The 20,013-nt window shown below is 41.9% G+C and overlaps 3 protein-coding genes and 1 long non-coding RNA gene across 14 annotated transcripts; 3 read left to right on the top strand and 1 right to left on the bottom strand.

Moving 5' to 3' along the window:
* Nucleotides 1-86: 86 nt before the first annotated feature.
* LOC116603391 (retrovirus-related Pol polyprotein from transposon opus) lies at nucleotides 87-3,074 on the top strand. Its single transcript, XM_048726949.1, has 2 exons — nucleotides 87-299; nucleotides 1,267-3,074. The coding sequence occupies exon 2, from the start codon at nucleotides 1,725-1,727 to the stop codon at nucleotides 2,661-2,663; it is 939 nt and encodes a 312-aa protein (XP_048582906.1). The 5' UTR covers nucleotides 87-299; nucleotides 1,267-1,724; the 3' UTR covers nucleotides 2,664-3,074.
* A 1,690-nt stretch (nucleotides 3,075-4,764) lies between these two features.
* On the bottom strand, nucleotides 4,765-8,808 carry LOC125561787 (uncharacterized protein K02A2.6-like). The gene has a single exon (XM_048726180.1). The coding sequence runs from the start codon at nucleotides 8,806-8,808 to the stop codon at nucleotides 4,765-4,767; it is 4,044 nt and encodes a 1,347-aa protein (XP_048582137.1).
* Nucleotides 8,809-10,179: 1,371 nt separating this feature from the next.
* Nucleotides 10,180-14,228, top strand: LOC5504014. 11 transcript variants are annotated; one of them, XR_007307691.1, is made up of 8 exons: nucleotides 10,180-10,625; nucleotides 10,981-11,028; nucleotides 11,383-11,516; nucleotides 11,558-11,747; nucleotides 12,184-12,344; nucleotides 12,383-12,472; nucleotides 12,705-12,883; nucleotides 13,038-13,124. XR_007307691.1 is itself a non-coding variant. In XM_048727173.1 (8 exons), the coding sequence occupies exons 4-8, from the start codon at nucleotides 11,568-11,570 to the stop codon at nucleotides 14,127-14,129; spliced, it is 705 nt and encodes a 234-aa protein (XP_048583130.1). In that variant the 5' UTR covers nucleotides 10,180-10,625; nucleotides 10,910-11,028; nucleotides 11,383-11,516; nucleotides 11,558-11,567; the 3' UTR covers nucleotides 14,130-14,228. The 11 variants fall into 11 exon arrangements, 7 of the variants coding, with proteins under 7 accessions (XP_048583130.1, XP_048583128.1, XP_048583127.1 ...); XM_048727173.1 differs by lacking the exons at nucleotides 12,184-12,344; nucleotides 12,383-12,472 and adding exons at nucleotides 13,564-13,734; nucleotides 14,113-14,228 and having other exon boundaries at nucleotides 10,910-11,028; nucleotides 11,558-11,681; nucleotides 13,038-13,261; XR_007307693.1 differs by lacking the exon at nucleotides 12,383-12,472 and having other exon boundaries at nucleotides 11,558-11,681; nucleotides 12,184-12,279.
* Nucleotides 14,229-14,234: 6 nt separating this feature from the next.
* On the top strand, nucleotides 14,235-16,541 carry LOC125561989. Its single transcript, XR_007307694.1, has 2 exons — nucleotides 14,235-15,272; nucleotides 16,233-16,541. It is a non-coding gene; the product is annotated as an uncharacterized LOC125561989 (long non-coding RNA).
* Nucleotides 16,542-20,013: the final 3,472 nt, after the last annotated feature.

Below are 20,013 nucleotides of genomic sequence, written 5' to 3'. Positions count from 1 at the left end.
TTAAAGTTTCAACTCCGCAGTGAACGGCTTGCAGCAAGCTGACAACTGCCGAAAATGGCTGAGACGTTTCGAAAGGTACCGCATTGCCTCTGGCCTCAAATCACAACCCGACAACGAGCAAGTGAGCATACTGCTCTACTCCATGGGATCGTGTGCTGACGACATTCTCGCAACACTAAAGATCGACGGAGCGAAGGCAACCTTCGAAGAGATGACAACAGCGCTGAATACCTATTTTGGTGTCCGAAAAAACGTCATCGTTGACAGAGCTCGCTTCAATCGTCGCGTGCAGAAGCCCGGTGAGTCCTTTGACCAGTTTTTACAAGACCTTTACCGGCTAGCGGACGATTGTAGTTATGGTTCTCTAAGGGAAGAATTAATTAGAGACCGAATAATTGTCGGAGTCGAAGATGAAACCCTATCAGATCGTCTCCAAATCAAATCTGACTTGACTCTTACACAAGCTATTGAAATGTGCAGGCAGGCTTACGGAGATGAGGAAGGAAAATAGAGATGTGGTTAGGGGGGAGACAAGAAGTCAGAACGTAGATTTTGTCAAGAAAGTTCATCCGAAAACCCCTAAGCCTAAGAAATCCCAGCCCAAGGGGGGTCCCCAGGGGAGTGCCCAGGGGAAATCCAAGTGCATGTTCTGTGGCAAACAGAAGCATGACCGTCAGCTTTGCCCAGCAAAGAATGACACCTGCCATAAGTGTAATAAGAGGGGACATTGGCAAGGCGTATGCCAGTCAAAACAAGCCAAGGGAAATGTCAATGAGCTTGAAGTTGAATCTCCATTCCTAGGGGAGGTGAGCAAATCCAGCGTGGAGTACTGGAAGGCAGAAATAGAAGTCGATGGGCAACCCATAACTTTTAAATTAGACACTGGTGCCGCTGTGTCGGTGATCAGCGACCAGGAGCCATTGCTCAACTCCTATGAACTAGTCAAGCCAAAGGAGGTTCTGAGGGGCCCAGGGGGTTCAAGTCTCTCAGTTTTAGGAACCCCTGATGTATGCTTGAAGGCACAGGGGAAAGAAATGAGAGAGACGGTGTACGTAGTCAAGAATCAACCCCATTCACTGCTTAGCAGGAATGCCTGTGTGAAGTTAGGCCTGGTAGTGAGGGCAGACACCAATGTAGAGGAAGTTATTCCCATCCCTGATTACAGAGCAGAGTTTCCTAAGTTGTTTAAGGGACTCGGCAAGATAAAACCGAGTACCACATTACTTTGAAACCTGATACTAACCCTGTTTGTCTGTTTACACCAAGGAAAGTACCTCACCCTTTACTTCCCAAAGTGAAGCTGGAGTTGGACAAGATGATTCAGCAGGGAGTCATCTCTCCAGTCACAGAGCCAACCCAATGGTGTTCTGGTATGGTCCCAGTCCTCAAGCCTAATGGATCTGTCCGTATTTGTGTAGACCTCGTCGCACTCAATAGAAATGTCCAGAGGGAAGTCCACCCGACGTTTTCAGTCGATGAAAGTCTGGCCAAGCTCAGCAAAAGCAGAGTCTTCTCTAAACTGGATGCCAACAGTGGATTCTGGCAACTCCCACTTGACAAGGAGTCACGTCTACTGACTACCTTCATCACCCCCTATGGCAGATTTTGTTTTAATCGTGTTCCATTTGGAATCTGCTCAGCACCAGAGGTCTATCAGTGTACCATGTCCAGCATCCTACAAGGGCTAGATGGAGTGATATGTCATATCGACGACACGCTGGTTCATGGAGACCCAGGAGCAACATGACACAAGGCTTCGTGAAGTCCTTAGACGCCTACAAGAGGCAGGTGTGACCCTCAACGAGAAATGTGAGTTCTCCAAACCCTCTGTCAAGTTCCTCGGACACATTATTGACCAAAGTGGTGTGCGCCCAGACCCCGCTAAGACCGAAGCAATCAAGAGTTTCCCAACTCCTCAGGCAGTCAATGACCTGCAGCGATTCATGGGTATGGTCAACCAGATGGGAAAGTTCCTCCCAAGCTTAGCTAACCTCAACGAACCTCTAAGACAACTCCTGAAGAAAGAGAATGAGTGGGCCTGGGGCGAGTCTCAGCAACAATCCTTCACAAGGATCAAGGAAGAGCTGACGTCATCAAGAAGTCTTGCGCACTATGACCCTAACCGCCCAACCATTGTATCCAGTGATGCATCCAACCTGGGTATAGGGGCAGTCTTACTTCAGCTACAAGACGACGGAACTAGGAGAACAGTCTCATATGCATCCAGATCACTCTCAGAGACAGAGAAGAGATACGCAGTGATAGAGAAGGAAGCACTGGCAGTTACCTGGGCATGTGAGAAGTTTACCAACTATGTTCTTGGCATGCAGTTTACAGTTGAGACCGATCACAAGCCGCTGGTCCCTCTCCTGAGCTACACTGACCTGTCAAGAATGCCGCCTAGAATTCTGAGATTCCACATGCGTCTCCTGAAGTACAATCCCCATGTAGTTTACGTACCGGGGAAGAACCAAGTCATAGCTGATACATTGTCACAAGCTCCAGCAAGCAAACCACTCCCAGAAGATGACACATTGGTAGAAGAAGTTGAAAGCTTCACCAGTCAGATTATCACCGGTTTACCAGCAACTCCTAAGCGACTTCAAGAAATCAGAGAAGCACAAGATGCTAACGAAGAATGCTCCAAGATTAAGAAGTACTGAGACCGTACTGGGAGAACAAAGGTCATCTTGCTGTCGTGGACGGACTACTACTGTATGACGAGAGAATAGTCATCCCACGAGAGATGAGATTGGAGATCCTCAACTCGATCCATCAAGGACACCTGGGGATTACCAAGTGTCAAGCCCGAGCACGGATGTCTGTATGGTGGCCAGGTACACCTCGGCTATTACAGATCTGGTAACCAAGTGTTTCACATGCGCCAAGCATCGACCAGAGCCGAAAGAGCCTCTGATTCCCTCTTCTTTCCCGACCCGTCCCTGGCAAAAGAGTGGCAGTAGATCTCTTTGACCTGAAAGGGAAGTCCCACATGGTCATAGTGGACTACTACTCAAGGTGGGTAGAAGTCAGGAAACTCACAAGTGAGTCCTCGGAAACCGCAATCAGTGTCCTAAAAGAGATATTCTCAACTCATGGCATCCCCGATCTTGTCGTATCCGACAATGGTCCCCAGTTTGCAAGTAATTTATATGAACAGTTCGCAAAGGACTATGGGTTTACTCATGTAACAAGCTCCCCACTCTACCCAAGAGCCAATGGTTTAACAAGAACAGCATATCCTCTATCACCAATTACCCATAATAGCGGAGCCAGCGCGGCCGCAGGCCGCGCGCGGAGCTCCATAGGTATAGAAATATGGTATAACTATGCGACTTGGTTTTGTGGTCATTGCGCGGGTACCCTGTGGTGTCACTCGCCGGCCAGTCAGTCAGCCGCGCAACTCCCAGGCCTCACTCGGCCCCGTAATGGCGGCTAAATACAAGCACGGAGCAAGGGAAAAGTTCTTGTCATGCGTTGATTATTTCTTTTTGCCTCAAATTTTGTGACTTAAGGATAAAGTCAACTAGAGGAGATCTACTAACATTTATTCACGCCAAGATTTATGTAAGGATATGTCTGGTTTTTGCTAGTAAATTTAAAGCCGCATTGTCACCAGTTTACTTCCGGTCGATTACGTTACGATCTCGGATGATTTTTAACGGAAAACGCGAAAAATATTTCAAAATATTGAAAGCAGTGTGTATATTGCAAGTTTCTTCGAGGATGTGATTGATAATTGAGAGCGGATGGCATGTAAAATATCTCACAACCACAAGAAAGCGACAAAATGCAAGGTGAGTTTCAGACGACGATTTCTATTGACAGTTATTGGGCTTTTTGTTGTCCTTTTTGTTTGCTTTTTGTTTGCTTTTGAATGAGCATAACACCTTTTGTTTTGACATTCTTTGTTCTATCTTTATTCTTGATTCTGTTGAAATATTTCATAAAGGCTAACCAATATCGTGTTGCATTTGTCATATACTGGTAAAGAAGACCGTTCTTGTCTTTATATCCTGTGCTCGTAGTCCTAAGAAGATAACATATCCTTAGAAGATACAGCAACTTTTTCAACTTACAAGAGAAATTTTCCTTACCGAGGATAAAAACAAAACAAAATTCAACCCCTATTGCCAATATGTATTGTTATTGTCTGCATCTTACATCTCATGTTTTTTTTTTCAAATATTTGTGGAAATTAGTCAGATTATAAATGTCTTGATAAAAAGATTGTTTTGAAAGAAATGTCACTCTTTTATGAACCAGGGACTACCTGAGGGCCAAAATGAATGCTAAAGACTGAAGACATGAGAATTGAAAACCATGTCTTGAAAGACCTGTCTGAAAGACAGTAGGGAGTTCTTATTCACTAGTCATTTGATACCCCCACACACATGGTCCCAGGAAAGGGTGGGGGATTAGACTTTAATAAAAGCCTGTTTCCAAGTTAAGAGTCAAAAACAGTCAATACCACCACCCCTCTTGATATATTCTGGTTAAAAAGTAATCTAAAACCCCACATTAACCCCTGACTTCCCTGTAATAAAAGGTGTTTACTTCAAAATTCGGTTGTTTTTTTTGTACAATAACGCTCTACAAAAATCAAATCTACCGAGTGAAAAACTACAACATAAGACAACGAGGAGCCCCTGTCCTCGGGGGGGCCCATAAGATAAATAAGGGGCCACAGGGGGCCCAAAACAAATAATATTATAACATCTCCCTTCTCAACAAAGTGTTAGGTTAAGTGTTCAATAAATGTTCTTAACAATGTTCAATAAGTCTTTGTGGTTTTTTGATAACCCTGCCAGATGCTGTGCTCATCGGTGTCGTCTCGTGTTGCCTCTCAGAAGACTTTGGTGGTGTAGGCGATGCTGTCACATTATTGCTTAACTGTGTGGGGTTGTTGGTACTTTCTGGTGGTAGTTGAGGAATGGCTGGTATAACAAAAGGACTTGTGCTCATCGATTGATCATTAGGTGTTGAAATGATTTGTCGTCGATTTCTCCTGAAGACACGCCCACGCTCATCTCCTAATAAGTACGATCGGGGCAATACTTCTGCTTTCCTCCACTCAGCCTCCCGGTTTGGACGGATACGCACCTTATCTCCAACTTGTAAAGGAGGGAGATCATGACTATGACTATCATAATACTTTTTTGAAACACTCTGACGATGTTTCAATGTCTTCACAACTTGATTTGGGTCAACAGGCTGAGGCAGTAGCAAACGTCGATGAGTCGGTAGTTGGGTACGTGTTCTCCTACTCATTAGCAGCTGAGCTGGAGACACACCTAAGTCATCAAAGGGTGTATTCCTGTATTTGAGTAATCGTTCAAAAGGATCTTTGTTGTCAGCAGCCGCTTTCTTTAAAATCCGTTTTGCGGTCTGAACTGCTTTCTCGGCAGCTCCATTTGATTGTGGATACTCTGGAGAGCTTGTGGTGTGACGGAAACCCCACTCATCTGCAAACTTTTTGAACTCATGTGAACTATTAAAAAGGTTTCTAGTGTTACTGTACTGGGAGCCATTGTCGCTCAGAACTTCCACCGGGATCCCAAACCTTGCAAAAATCTTCTTTAAGTTATTGATAACACAATTAGCAGTGGTTTGGCGTAACAACTCAATCTCAAAGTACTTTGAATACAAATCGGTAACAAGCAAATAGGAATGTCCGGCATATTCAAAGATGTCAGTACTGATCACTTGCCAAGGCAATCCAGGAACCTCACGTGGTAGTAGGGTCTCTCTTGGCTGTTGGTTTCGGAATGCATTACATATGGAGCAGGAACTAATCTTGTCTTTGATCTGTGCAGTCATTGAGGGCCAGAAAACATATTCTCTTGCAAAACTGAGACTTTTGTTCTCACCCATGTGTGCGCCATGAATTTCTTCTAGCACCTCTGCCCTCAACGATCTCGGGACAATGATTCTGTCTGCTTTGAATAACAAACCATCTTCTACGCTAAGTTCCTCTCTAAAACTCCAGTATTCTCTCGCTAGCTCATCAAGTTGATGTTTTTCTGCTGGCCAACCTTTAACGACATATTCCATGACCACTTGAGAGGTAACATCGCAGTTTGATGCTTCCTTGAATTTTTGCAAAGTGCTTGAATCTACACCAAGACTGTCAATTAAGTTGATTCCAATCATCTCTTCTGGTTCACTAACTGGTTTAGTGTCACTAACTGGAGCTCTGCTTAAGCAATCTGAGATGAATTGTTTCTTTCCTGGCACATAACGAACATCAAGGTCATACTTTGTCAGCTTTAACAACATCCTCTGCAATCTCGGTGGTGCTTCATTCAAGGGCTTTTTGAAGATGGCTTCTAGTGGTTTGTGGTCGGTTTCAACTACAACACGACGTCCATAAACATAAGTATGGAACTTTTCAGTTCCCCAGACAATTGCCAGAAGCTCTCGCTCGATGTTGGCATACCTTGTCTCAGCAGGTGATAGTGTTTTTGAGCCAAATGCTACAGGTCTTTCGTCCTGCAGAATCACAGCACCTAATCCCGTGCCACTTGCATCAACATTAAGCACTGTCTCTTTGGTGTTGTCAAAATAGGCTAAAACTGGCGCTGAGGTAATGACTGCTTTGAGCTTGTCAAATGCATGCTGTTGAGGTGTCTCCCATACGAATGCGGTATCATTCCTTGTTAGCTGCGAGATAGGGCCCTGGAGATCAGCTTTATGTTCGATAAATTTATCCAGATAGTTTACAGTTCCTAGGAAACGTAGTATGCCATCTTTATCGGTCGGGGCAGGCATCTCGTTGATAGCTCTTACCTTTTCAGGATCAGGCTTTAAACCGTCTGCAGTAAATAGGTGTCCAACGTAGCTGACTTCAGGAACTCGAAGTTTGGCTTTACGTGGATTGAACTTTAGACCTATCTCACGGCTCCTCTTCAATACTGCAATCATCTTGTCATCTAGCTCACATTGATTTCCACCATGTATCAAAAAGTCGTCAACGATTATTTCTACTGGTACTCCTGCGAAGAGTCGGTCCATCTCTCGTTGGTAAATCTCGGGCGCGGAACTTATGCCGAATGGGAGCCGCAGGAATCTGTATCGACCCCAGGGGGTATTGAAAGTCAGGAGCTTCGAGCTTTCTTCGTCTACTGGTAGTTGCCAAAAACCGCTGCATGCATCCAACGTTGAGAATATTTCAGCACCGGTGAGTTTGTTGGCAACCTGTTCCACTGTGGCCATCGGATAATGGGGTCTCTTGAGGGCTCTATTGAGGTCACGTGGGTCTATACATATTCTGATGTTGTCTTTGGTTGGTGGGCTTTTCTTTTCTTTGCCTTTTCGTTTATCGATTACTAACATCGAAGAGACCCAAGGGGTATGTTCTTCTTCTTTAACAATGATCCCATCTTCTTCCATCTCTCTCAGCTTCTGTTGAGTTGGGTCTAACATGGATACTGGGATCTTTCTGGGTGCGTGTATAACTGGAGTTACTGCAGAGTCTACCTCTAGGTGTACTTTGTTGGGTAACATTCCTGGTTTGTTACTGAAGCAATCAAGGTAATCTTTCAGAACAGGGTCACTTGTGAGGGTTGTGGTACTTTTGCCTTGTTCTCTGGACAAGTCGATGTTTGATGTTTGTGCTGATGGTGAATCTAGCAATGTGAGATCCATGAACTGTAGGACTTCAAGATCAAGGCAAGCCTCACAACTTAGTAGTGGGGTGAACTCTCCATCAACTACAAGATATAACAGATCTATCTTTCGATCTTTGTACTGTGTTGGAAGGCGGACACATCCTTTAGGGTAGATGGGCTTAGTCGCAAGCCAGCCCTTCAAAGGCTGGTGTAAACGTTTCAACGGCTTGTTGGTGATGCTCTTGTACAAGTTGTAGGGGATGACAGTAGCCTCCGCACCCGTGTCTGCTTTCAGTTTGACCTCTTTTCCTGCTATCATGACTTTTATCAGGCTCTTTTTGGGTTGCTGGTTCTGTAACACGCTTCCGACTTCAATGGATCCAAAGTATGTGTGGGTTTCGTTGCTGTCACTTGAGTCATACTCCTGTTCCACCACATGCACTTCTGGATCTTTTTTCTGTTTGTTTTTACACATCTTTGCAAAATGGCCTGTTTTGCTACAAATCTTGCAATTCCTTTTAAAAGCTGGGCATCGTGTTGGGTGTGCAAATGAATGGCGATATCCACAGAACTTACAAGACGGCTGTTCTTTCTTAACTTGGACTGGTTGCACAGACACTGTTTTACTTGGGACTACTGTCTGTGGAACAAACTTATACTTCTGCAGCTCAGTCGCCTCATAAGTTCTGCAGTAATCATGCGCGGTTTGTAGGGTAAGGTCTGGCTTTTTCAACAACTCCCCTCGCAATTCATCGCTGGTTACTCCCCCCACAATACGGTCTCGTATCAATGAATCTCTAAGTGCTCCAAAGTCACAGTTTAATGAAAGCCGTTTTAGCTCACTAACAAAGTTGTCAATTCGTTCACCCTCCTTTTGGTTTCTAAGATTGAAGAGCAGTCGCTCATAAATGACATTCTTAGCTCCTCGACAAAGTTCATGGAACTTTCGGCACACATCACCATAAGATTCATTACTCTCGCCTGCAGTATACATAAAGTGGCTATACTCTTCAATTGCACTCGGTCCAGCACAGTTAAGTAACAAATTAACTTTTAACTTATCTCCCTTGTCGTCCTTTCCTTTTGCAACCAAGTAAATTTCGAACTGCATTAGGAACTTTCTCCAATTTTCTGATGCATTCGCATCCAACACCAAAGGTCCCGGAGCTCGATGATACATTTCCCCACTTTCGGCCATCGTTTCCTTGTTTTGTCGACTTTTCTTTAACAATTAATATTCTCCAGTGGTTAACCACTTCTGACACCATGTAATAAAAGGTGTTTACTTCAAAATTCGGTTGTTTTTTTTGTACAATAACGCTCTACAAAAATCAAATCTACCGAGTGAAAAACTACAACATAAGACAACGAGGAGCCCCTGTCCTCGGGGGGGCCCATAAGATAAATAAGGGGCCACAGGGGGCCCAAAACAAATAATATTATAACATTCCCCAGGACCATAAGGGAGGGGGCTCAAATGACTAGGGCATTACTATGTGATTCAGCAGTACACACTCAATAGGTTTTTTTTAGAACAAGATACTTATATTATATAAAACTAAAAACAAAATTTTGCTTTTTAAATAATAAATCTGTAACAAAAACAGTTTTCTATTAACCTAAAGATAATGAGAAAGGGGATATTTTAGGAAAGTACTGAATATAATTATCACATTATTGTTATTATATTTTCTTTTCAAACATTTAAAGAACTGAGTCATGTTTCTTCCTTTCCTTCTCCCTGTTGATGATTTTTATGCAATTGATGCTCTTTGCTATTTCCCCTTTACACCAAAAATAAATTAATAAACAGATTTGATTTTTAAATTAGAAATTTTCATTTAGTACTTTCACTAATATCTTCTTTTTAGGATTTCCTTTCCAGGTCTCTTTTCCATTACATTTATTTTAAAGGTTTAGATTTATTTCATTGGAATGGTTGGATCCAGGGTTTCTAAAAACACCAAAATATAATGCATTACTGGATGTATATTTGTAGATATGGATTCCCATGGGGATGGAAAATCACCACTTAAAATGGTACATTAAAACTTCAGCATTGCATCTTATCTAAAATTGTGTCTGACTATATTCTATCTTTGAAATCCTGTTTCATCCATTACTTGTTCTTCGCAAGGACAAAGCTTGTCAGAATGTAGCTTTACAAATGTACATTAGTGGTGCACCAATATGTAATGCACGAAAGGAGATATATTTTTGTGTTTTAATTTCCAGACATTTTTCTGAATATTCGGTCCAATGAAGGAGAGAATCGCCACTAAATCAATACATAAAAATTACAGTATGGCATCTAAACAGTCTAAATATATTATTTCAAATCTTTAGAATGCTGTTACATCCATGACCTATTCTGCACAAGGGCAAAGCTTGTCGGAGTATTGTTTTGATTAAAAAAAAAAATTTATAATGGAACTTCTATAATGGGACATAAGAATTTTTCATTAGACTCTTGACAACTTTGACAGCCATATTCACACCAGGAATTGTGTTTGTTAACTTTGATGTACTACATAATTTAAATTATTGAATAAGGACTGGATCCATTTGGTTGGTACAATAAATAAATCTCAGTAAAGAGCAGGGTCCTAGATCCCCCAAAAATACCTCAATCAGTCAACACAGAAGGTGTTCAATGCTGGCTCCGCTTTTAGGCAGTGCCTAAATCTATATATTAGGTAAGTGACATTCACGCTTCAATTACCAATTATTGCTAATCCAAAGGCAAAATGGCAAATAAGGCTCGGCTACAAAGCATATTGTTGCACTTCATTTTCAATATGGCGGAAGGCAAGCGAGCACCGAAGAAGAAAAAACTGACTGAAGCAGAGCTTTTCCTTGAGTTAGGAAGTACTTTAAAGACAAAGAAGAGAAAAAAAGCTTCTAAGCCCTATTTCATGAAATTTCAGAGAGATCCAGTAAGTGGGAGGAGAACTTTCAAAACCCCTTACCGTTCTGTACCCAGAACCAATCGTACCGACGCGAGCATCTCTGCAGGTTAGCATCGTTAAACTTACTGCCTAAGGCTTAAAACTATGCTTGATGATCCATGTTGGCATTAAAATGTGGAATCCAGATCTTGAACTTCAAATAATAACCATTTAGAAATCTACTATTGCTCAGTCATTGCGAATGTTTGACCTATAACATGTGCTTCTTTTTCGAGTTTTCTACCATGACAATTCAAAGCCAGCAATCTAAGTGTCGTTTACTATATGTTTAGAACTATAACTTGTTGATTATAAATAAGCTAATTACTGCGTGTCTCTGATGAAATCAAGACCTAGGTTTGTTACCTGTAATGATGGCATGATACAGAATTTCCTGTGGTTGTTACCGTTGTGTTGTTTAGAAGAATTCACTTATATGGAAGATGAAGCCGAAAGCATGGAAGCTACAGGTTAGTAACATTATATTATAGTGGTGGCTAGCTCAAAAGAATCTACTCCTTTGGTCTATGTTCCTTTACCTCCAATGGTTTTCATTCCTTCTATTTTTTATTCAAGAATCTTGTTTTAGCTTATTGTAACAGATCTAAATGTTATCCTGAATATATATATAAGAGCGTGGTTTTAGAAAGAAAGAATGTCATACAAGGGCAAATATATTCTCCAATCCACTTACATATCTTCTCTTTCACCAAATGATCTAATCTCTGTAAAGCCACAAGATCCATTTCCTTTTTCAGTTTTTGTTGTTTTAAGCTCTGTTTAATGCATGATCTTACCCCAGCCCTTTAATCTTGTAAACACAGATACTCTTGACAGTATTATCAAAGACACTGAAGAGATTTTGGAGAGCTGGAAGCAAGAGAGGCTTAAAAAGGCTTGGAGTAAACGAATGCAGGCAGTGAACATTAGCTGGGAGACATCCAGAAAACTACTGTTTGAAGCTGTTCTCTCGTCCAAGGCCACCATTGCACAAAGTGCTCAGTATGTCATGGGAAGAACTCCATCATACGTTGTCAAGATTGTGTTCACAATTTTTTGTGCCAGTCCTGTGATGATTTTGTACACACAACTTCACCCCTGCATGATAGAGAAGCCATCTTGGGTGGGTACTACCGCTCCATTTTGCCAACAGAATATATAGATGTGACCGGGGCTTTAGCCAATAAAAATAAGTATAGTATAAAATTACAGTAGTCAGATCTATTTGCTGTGTGTTATATTTATGCCAGATCCTTGAAAAAATTGAACTACTCTATGGCAGTTACCAGCAATGTTTACTACAGTACCCTATTTCCTAGATTGTCATCTGCCACTGCATCCACAGCAATGTTCATGTGGCAATAAAATGGAAGCCAAGTACTCTACTGGACAACATATTATAGTTACTTCGAAAGGTGAAATACTTTAGCAGATCAGTGGATCACAAGACTGCAGGTCAAGTGATTTGTATCTGCTCAAGAATTTCCCCCAACAAACACAAGTCTGTTGAAGGCTAGAAAATAATTGGATCACACAATAGCCACAATGCCAAATTCCTGTATTTCAAAACGCAAAATAGTTTTTCTGTAGAAATTGACTTCAACTTTTGTTTTAATTTCTTGCAGGGAGATTTGACTCCAGCATAGTTAGTCATTATGCATGCAGTGTTTGTAGTACAGAGGTGGATTGCAGCATCACAGCAGTTGATGTCATCAGAAATGGTTATTGGCCAGGAACGCCCACAAATATATGCCACATTTTTTCCCAGGATCTATTTCTATTTTGGGACCAGCTACAGGAACGAATGCCAGGCGTATCTGAAAGGGCTTTGATGTCAAGTCTTGAAGACTACTCTAAGGAGAAAGGGAGGATAAGAAATAACTTCCAGATAGAATTAAGCAATTTTGCATACAGGTTAGAGGTGTTAAAACCACAGTAGAACTCCTACTAAGACAAGAAGCTAAGCTGGCTTTTAATAATATAATAAATTAATGAACTGCCAAATATTAGTTTAGATACCTACGTAACACACAGCTCATAACCATACACGATTACTTTCCTTGTGTAACAATTTAATGTAAAAAAAACTCTTCTTTTTCAAATAAAGGTTTATTAACTGTGTATTGTTTTGCTATTTTTTTTTTAGATTGGAACAATCAATTTCTCAACATTCAGCAGGAGCTTCAAGGAGTGGAAGTTCTGTTGCTATGAAATCGACCAGCTTGCTGAGAGAAATTGGATGGAGTGCCCTCCCTGCTCGCAGGGACAACACTCTGCACATGTTGATGGCAACATGAAGTTGTACTGCTTCAGTGCAGCAGGAAGGTAATCATCAGCTGGTTATTTGGATAATACATTGTATATGATAAAAAAAGGTTGTTTTTGAAGTCTTACATCTCTGTTTTAATGATGATTAAAGTAATTCAAAGGTATTTATAAAATACCATTTCTTTTTTACTGATTGTCGCCATATTTATAGTCAACAGCGTGAGAGCTATTATATGATGCGTCATGCTTCGGCACTATACCGGAGGGAATTTGCCAGGCTAAAGTCTAATCCAACAAACAAAGAGATACAAACAGAATTAATAATTCCTGCAGAAGCAACACTTACTGTAAATGTCATTAGACATTTGAAGGCAGCCATGCAAAACGCTTATTATAGTATCGCACAGCTGTCTTTGAACATTGCAAAATTAGCTGGTAAGTATTGGCTAAAAAGAGTAGTGGAATAGGTTGGTAACGTCTTGGCCCAGTTTTCGGAAAACTTTCCCAAGGTTAAATAAGAGTCTTATCCAGTCAAATGTCCAAAACTACCCGTTTAGCATTATTTTTTAGATAAAAAAAACTAATAGCCCCATCCTGTCTTTTTGGAGCTGGTCCCAGGTTGTTAACTAAGCTTTTAAACCCAACGGGATATGCTGCAAAAATAGTTTTAGAAGTTGATGGGTTGCTTTTAAAATAAAGTGGTATATTTATCATAACATGATTGTCAATCTTTATAGATTCTTCTAAACAACGATCTCGCCTGAGAAAAAAGATTTCCCAAGAGAAACGGGGACTGAAGGAGCTAGTTAGTTCGTATAATCTGCTGGTGGAAAACCATATCTCGATAGAAGACGTCAAAGCCGGGCTATTTCCTTTTCTTTTCGAATATGAAATAACCAACAGATCAGGTACACAATCAGCAATAGAAGTAGAGATATTCACCTTTTGATAACCAATTTGGGCAACAGTGAATCGCATGAATACAGTCCAGCAAACCAGATGACGCTACTACGTCAGGAGAAACTAACGAAAGAGTAATTTTGTTATAAAGATCTATAAAAAAACACTAAGAATGGTTACGTCGTAGTACTTGAAAATAACATTTACAACATGTAGCTCTCTGTGTGGCTGTGCACGCGATCCTAACTTAATGAATCAATTGTGGCTTTTATAATAATTGGAAAAGTATATGTTGCTTGGTAATTAAGATAGGCCAAGTAACATCCTTTGCTTATCCGATGATAGCAATTAATTTTAATTAATACACTGTTACGTTGACATTGTAGGAAAGATATGCTACTGATTCCGAGAAAGACATTGTCATCAGAGGAAAATGGTCTGTCACACAGATGGGGATCGACTTCGCTCTTTGTCAATTGGCTTGTGGTACTGCTGCATTCAAGAAGTTCATTTACGTTAACGCCTCCAGCGACGATGACGATAACGTAGATGATGACGGAAGTGATGATGACTTGTGGTTTGAAGGCGAAGATAGCGACGATGAGACCAATGATGTGGATGTAGCCCCCGTCATTAACGAATGCTCCCCGCAATCTATGTCGGACTTAAATGGGACTTACATCTGGAAATATCCTAAACAGTTTAGTCAGGGCAGCATCGACGGATGAAATGGTAGTAACGCGTGCACCGTGATAGCTCTTGTGATAGGATATAATTTGATAAGAGAAGACCTGTCCTTTCCGGCCAACGACAGTTCTATTTCTCCACTATGGATAACGTTATTGCATCAGTCCATGGTGTAGGGGAATAACGTGTATGATAGGTTCGAAGATTCTCTAAAGTCGAGTTATCTATCTGTGGAGGAAGCTTGCGATATCTTTTCTCGGTGTTATACTATTAAATCAGAGAGGCCATTGCCTGTTCGACTCCAAGACTCACATCGGCCCTCGACCATAGCATGGCAGATTGAACAACTCGTTACGCCCGGCGTGACAAAGTTAGCAGCCCTAATCATAAATGGGAATACGTCTCTCTTCGTTGTCCGCCATCATGACATTATGTTTATTGACACTCATGCTCATGGAACTGATCATGGCGTTATTGTCCTCAAAGGTCACCGCGATAGTTTGGAAAACTTTTGTCGTTCAGTATGGGAAACTCAGAATTTTCATAACCAAAATTATGGTAATTTCGTTCCCATCCATACCCCTGCGATACTATCGTAGCTCGAAGTTAGTAAAGTGAAACGGTGACAGGTTGAAATAGTTGTGCAAGTGTTCTGCTTTGACGATATCAGCTATATAACGGCAAGCTAAAAGGGGAATTCTAACACTTGTCATTACATGTTCAGGTGGTGGCTTCGATAACGAAGAAAAATCATGAGTACATGTGGAATGAGCACCTCGGTTACATCCTCACGTGTCCTAGCAACCTGGGCACTGGCCTACGCGCAGGCGTACACGTCAAACTACCGCTGCTCGGAAAGGTATCGCAGGCAGCGTTACCTGATGCTATGTAGAAACCTAGAAAATTCATTTTGAAAAATTTAAAGATAAAGAATATGTTATTTATCACTCTAGGTAGACAAAATATATAGGGGAAGGATGTGGGGGGTGGACAAAATATATAGGGGAGGATTGGGGGGGTGGACAAAATATATAGGGGAAGGATGTGGGGGGGGGGCTGGAGATCAAACAATTTGAAAATTTGGGTAAGCCCCCCCCCCCCAATATTTTTGGGCTTCCGCCTCCCATGTGAACGATGATCATAAATTTTAGTGTGTGTAAAAAATAATACCCAACGAATTATTAAGGAGTCTTCAGCGGGGGAAGGAAGATTTTTACTCAAGACACCTTAAAATTTTAAAGCCCCCTTATATAACCCCAAAATGTTCTTTCTCTTTCTCTTAGAAGGGCTCCCGAATGGTCACCCGAAATTTCGATGTGCTCGCCGTTTTCGGCTAATGCTCGCGCATTTATTTCGCCGTGCTTGCATGCTCACGCAAACTTTTCCGCCTAAAAATGCTCGGTCTCGCATAAAAAAAACGGGGTGCTCGCAAAAGACCATTCTTGGGCCCTCTTAGAGGACATTTTTTTCGGAGTCCCCCTTTTGTTGGTCTAAAATTTTCTGAGCCCCCCCTCAATATCTTCCCTAACCCCCCCACACCCCACCTCGGTGTATTTAATGATCACTCCCTTAGAAAGAGAATGTTCTTCCTAAGATGCTCAATAGCAATAATAACACAATTCTAGCACGCATCAGAGTAACAAAACAATATTTTGCTGCTATCTGAGCCACGGCATATGTTCTCAGGTTAAAAGAAAATTGAAGATATCTCAGGCTGGACGTGTGCACTCAACATTTTGCTTGCCTTTGCATCGAAGCGAGGCCAACGTTATTGATTCAACGATCTTACATTTGTTTTTCTTTTTTTTTTCACTTCCAGCCCACCCCGCTCACTTGGTCCAAAATATGGTCCATCCTTCACAGCAAGGACACAATATTTTTAAACCTCAGTACCGAGAATGGCACTCCTAGTTGTGAACTTCTGACATTTTATCGGTAGAAAAATATAGCTGTCCTCGCATGAAAGGCGGCTTTAGTTTTTACGATGGAAGTTTGGCGTGACCAAAGGTATCGCTAGTCATATATTGAGAATTCCTCTAGAGAACACTGTTCTGCGCACAACAAAATATTGTCGGTTGTTTTCCCTTTTTGATAAAAGCCTTTTGAATTAAATTTAAATTCTCTCATAGGTGGTTGTTTGCCTCTCCTCAGTTAAAAAACGTACATATAAGAGAAATGCTCGTCCTGCCATTTGGGGGCTTTTAGGGGGGAGGGCGTGCCCATTAACGGGTATGTACCGACCTGTATAGGGTTCTGCGGGTGCCTAAACATACCTTTCCATGATGGACATAATTTTGACTTATTGGACCGTTCTGCTGGTCGTAGATGTAATTTCATTTGTAGGTCTCGCGTAGAGTGTATAAAAGGATTTTTGGTATCTGATAGGGCAGGTTTTGGAAAAATCGACACAGCCCCCCCTCCCCCTCCCCTCCCATGCGGATCCAGGAGTTCCAGAAAAGGGGTCGAAGCAAGGTTTCAAAGAAGGGGGCGGATTCATTGGTCTTCCATGGATTTCCTTATAATTTCTTGTTTTATTTTTAAGCCAAATATCTGAAAATAGGAGGGGCCCGCTCAGCCACCCCTAGATCCGCCCCTGGAAGGGCCTAACACCCCCTAACGATACACGACAATAAATCCTGTTACGAAAATGTCTCATTTTACTAAATATGATTCACTGCAGCCATCACCTTGCTACAACCAGTACGTATTGCAACCAATGGACTGAATTTCAAGAGTCAGTAAGCGATGCATTGTTAAAGCAACAGATACAATTAAAATAATATTGATACTTCCATGTTAGTGGAAGAATCGGTCTGTATATATTCGATATCTAGTTCTACGTGATTTCAGACGGGGGCGGATCCAGGAGTTCCAAAAAGGGGGGGGGGCCGAAGCAAGGATATTAAGAAAGGTGGTGCCGGATTCATAGTTCTTCCGTGGATTTCCTGATATTTTTCCATAGTAAGAGCCAGCCGATATAAAATGGTACACTATGACTATAGCCTGCTTCTGAGGTACTTCAGGGGATTTGAAAAAGCGGCACAGCTGACGAAAGTAATACACATTGATAAGGTCTGGGAGGCACGCGGCATGCTCTTAGTTTCCTCAGACCATAGACACATCTTCAGCAAGTAGTTGCAATGGGTTTTCCCACGCCATGTCACGAGATATACACGCCGAGGAGCTTGAAGGACCCGATGGATTTTCTGATGGAATTGGTTCATCACCCTGACACTTTTTGATTAAAAAAAAAAGAAACAGTTGGTTACTTCAGGCAGAAAAAGAAACAATCCGCCGTGTGTTACGTTTATGGTTGTAAATAGATGCACTTTAAGGCCCGTTTATATGGAGAGGTGTTTTCCAGGTAGAAAGGCACTCGCCTAGCTAAGTTGACTTTCATGCGCTCTGAAATATGACAATCTCATCGAGAAATATGAATGTTGTCTTACACTTTTTCAAACGCGGTTGATCTGTTCCTCCCGCTTAAAGCATCAGGCGTTCATGCTAATGATAAGCTTTGGATGGCCAGCACACTAAAGTCGTGCATTAAACGGCAAAATTGCCTCGCTAAGTTCGGGAAGGACTCGCCTATGTTATGTTCGCACATTCTACTATAATTACCATCCCCATCCGAGTCAGCACCTCATCTGTCTTGTATTCAGAGAAGATAGAAAATTTAGTTATTTTTGCACTGTTGATGTTTCAGGCACTTGATCCTATTTTTTTTTCTTGTTATGGTGATCTGCTCTTGAAAAAGGCGCATGTTGGAAACTTGTCATAGGTATATGGAGTGTCATCCAAAGAGGGTCAGAGTGGTATTTGCAGGTGCTGAATGGCATGATCATATAAAAAAAAATCGTTATTTCCATGCGCGCGCTATAGAATAGCGTCGTTTCGAACGAGCGCACTGCTTTTTGATTTCAATCAATTTCTTGTCGAACTAGCCAGAAACTCTCTGGGTTCGAACTGATTAACCTTATTTTTACAGGGTTGGTCAGGGGAGGGTCACCCGATCCAGAAATAAGTCACTATCCACGTGCGAGTAACAATTTTAAGGCCAGCGACATCTTATTTTGTTTTTGTTTGTTTTAGCTGTTTAGGTCTGGATCATAAAAATAAACTTGTAAACTTGTAACTTGTAAACTTGCTAATTTGTACGCGCGATTTGTTTTAGCAACGTAGCGCAAGAACAATTCGCCTGTCGAAACCGGTAAAGTCGTTTCAAGCTAATTCTATTACTGATAAAAGGTATGTCTTTCTTTATCAAATAACACTACGGAAATATTGTTTCATGCTTTAAGTTTATTACAATTTCTTTTCTAAAAAACATATTTTGCCGTCCTTTAAAACTCCAGAAAGGACTGTTCGTCCTGTCGTTGCTGGGATTGGTGATGCTTATAGAGGTGGTGCAGTCGTTGCTGGGATGGGTGATGCTGATAGAGGTGGTCCTATCGTTGCTGGGATGGGTGATGCTGATAGAGGTGGTCCTATCGTTGCTGGGATGGGTGATGCTGATAGAGGTCGTCCTATCGTTGCTGGGATGGGTGATGCTGATAGAGGTCGTCCTATCGTTGCTGGGATGGGTGATGCTGATAGAGGTCGTCCTGTTGTTGCCGGGATGGGTGATGCTGATAGAGGTCGTCCTGTCGTTGCTGGGATGGGTGATGCTGATAGAGGTCGTCCTGTTGTTGCCGGGATGGGTGATGCTGATAGAGGTCGTCCTGTCGTTGCCGGGATGGGTGATGCTTATAGAGGTGGTGCAGTCGTTGCTGGGATGGGTGATGCTGACAGAGGTCGTCCTGTCGTTGCCGGGATGGAAAGTGCTGATAGAGGTCGTCCTGTCGTTCCCAGGATGGGTGATGCTGATAGAGGTCGTCCTGCCGTTGCTGGGATGGGTGATGCTGATAGAGGTCGTCCTGTCGTTGCCGGGATGGGTGATGCTGATAGAGGTGGTTCTGTCGTTGCCGGGATGGGTGATGCTGATAGAGCACGTTTTGTCGTTGCCGGGATGGGTGATGCTGATAGAGGTTGTCCTGTCGATGCCGGGATGGGTGATGCTGATAGAGGTGGTGCTGCTGTTGCTGTTACGGGTGATGCAGATGTTGAGTTGTCTGTTAAATTCAATTTTTAAGGTAGTTTTAAATGATATGAAGGTACAAAGTTATAAATGGTATTTTAACACTATAGACGTGAAAGTAAAAATGACCTTTGTATGTTCATCATTAATTTACTTGATCTTTATCCCCTATTAAAAAGGATGCTTTATGTTTAACAGTTGTACTGATCTTGCTAAAGAAAATATCATTTTACTCACTCACTGGGATAATGCATAAAAAAATGTATTTACCAAACAAAAAAACTTGAAAATTAATCTTAAATGTTAAATATTATTCCACTTAATACTATTTTTCATCAGGCGCATACACAGGGTGTGTGCAGGATGCGTGCACACACCCCCTTGGCAGCAAAAAAGTTGGTCATTTCTTATTAAGGAATCTTCAAATACTTTTTCCATATGATACCTATGCCTGCACACCACCCCCTCCCCCTGCCAACCCTGGGTATGCGCCTGTTCAATCATGTAGTGTACTCCTCTAATA

The sequence above is a fragment of the Nematostella vectensis genome, chromosome 4 (assembly GCF_932526225.1).
Source record: "Nematostella vectensis chromosome 4, jaNemVect1.1, whole genome shotgun sequence".
Taxonomy (NCBI): Eukaryota; Metazoa; Cnidaria; class Anthozoa; order Actiniaria; family Edwardsiidae; genus Nematostella; species Nematostella vectensis.
Note: the sequence above shows the minus strand (reverse complement) of the source record. Positions and strands in the feature narration are given on the sequence as shown.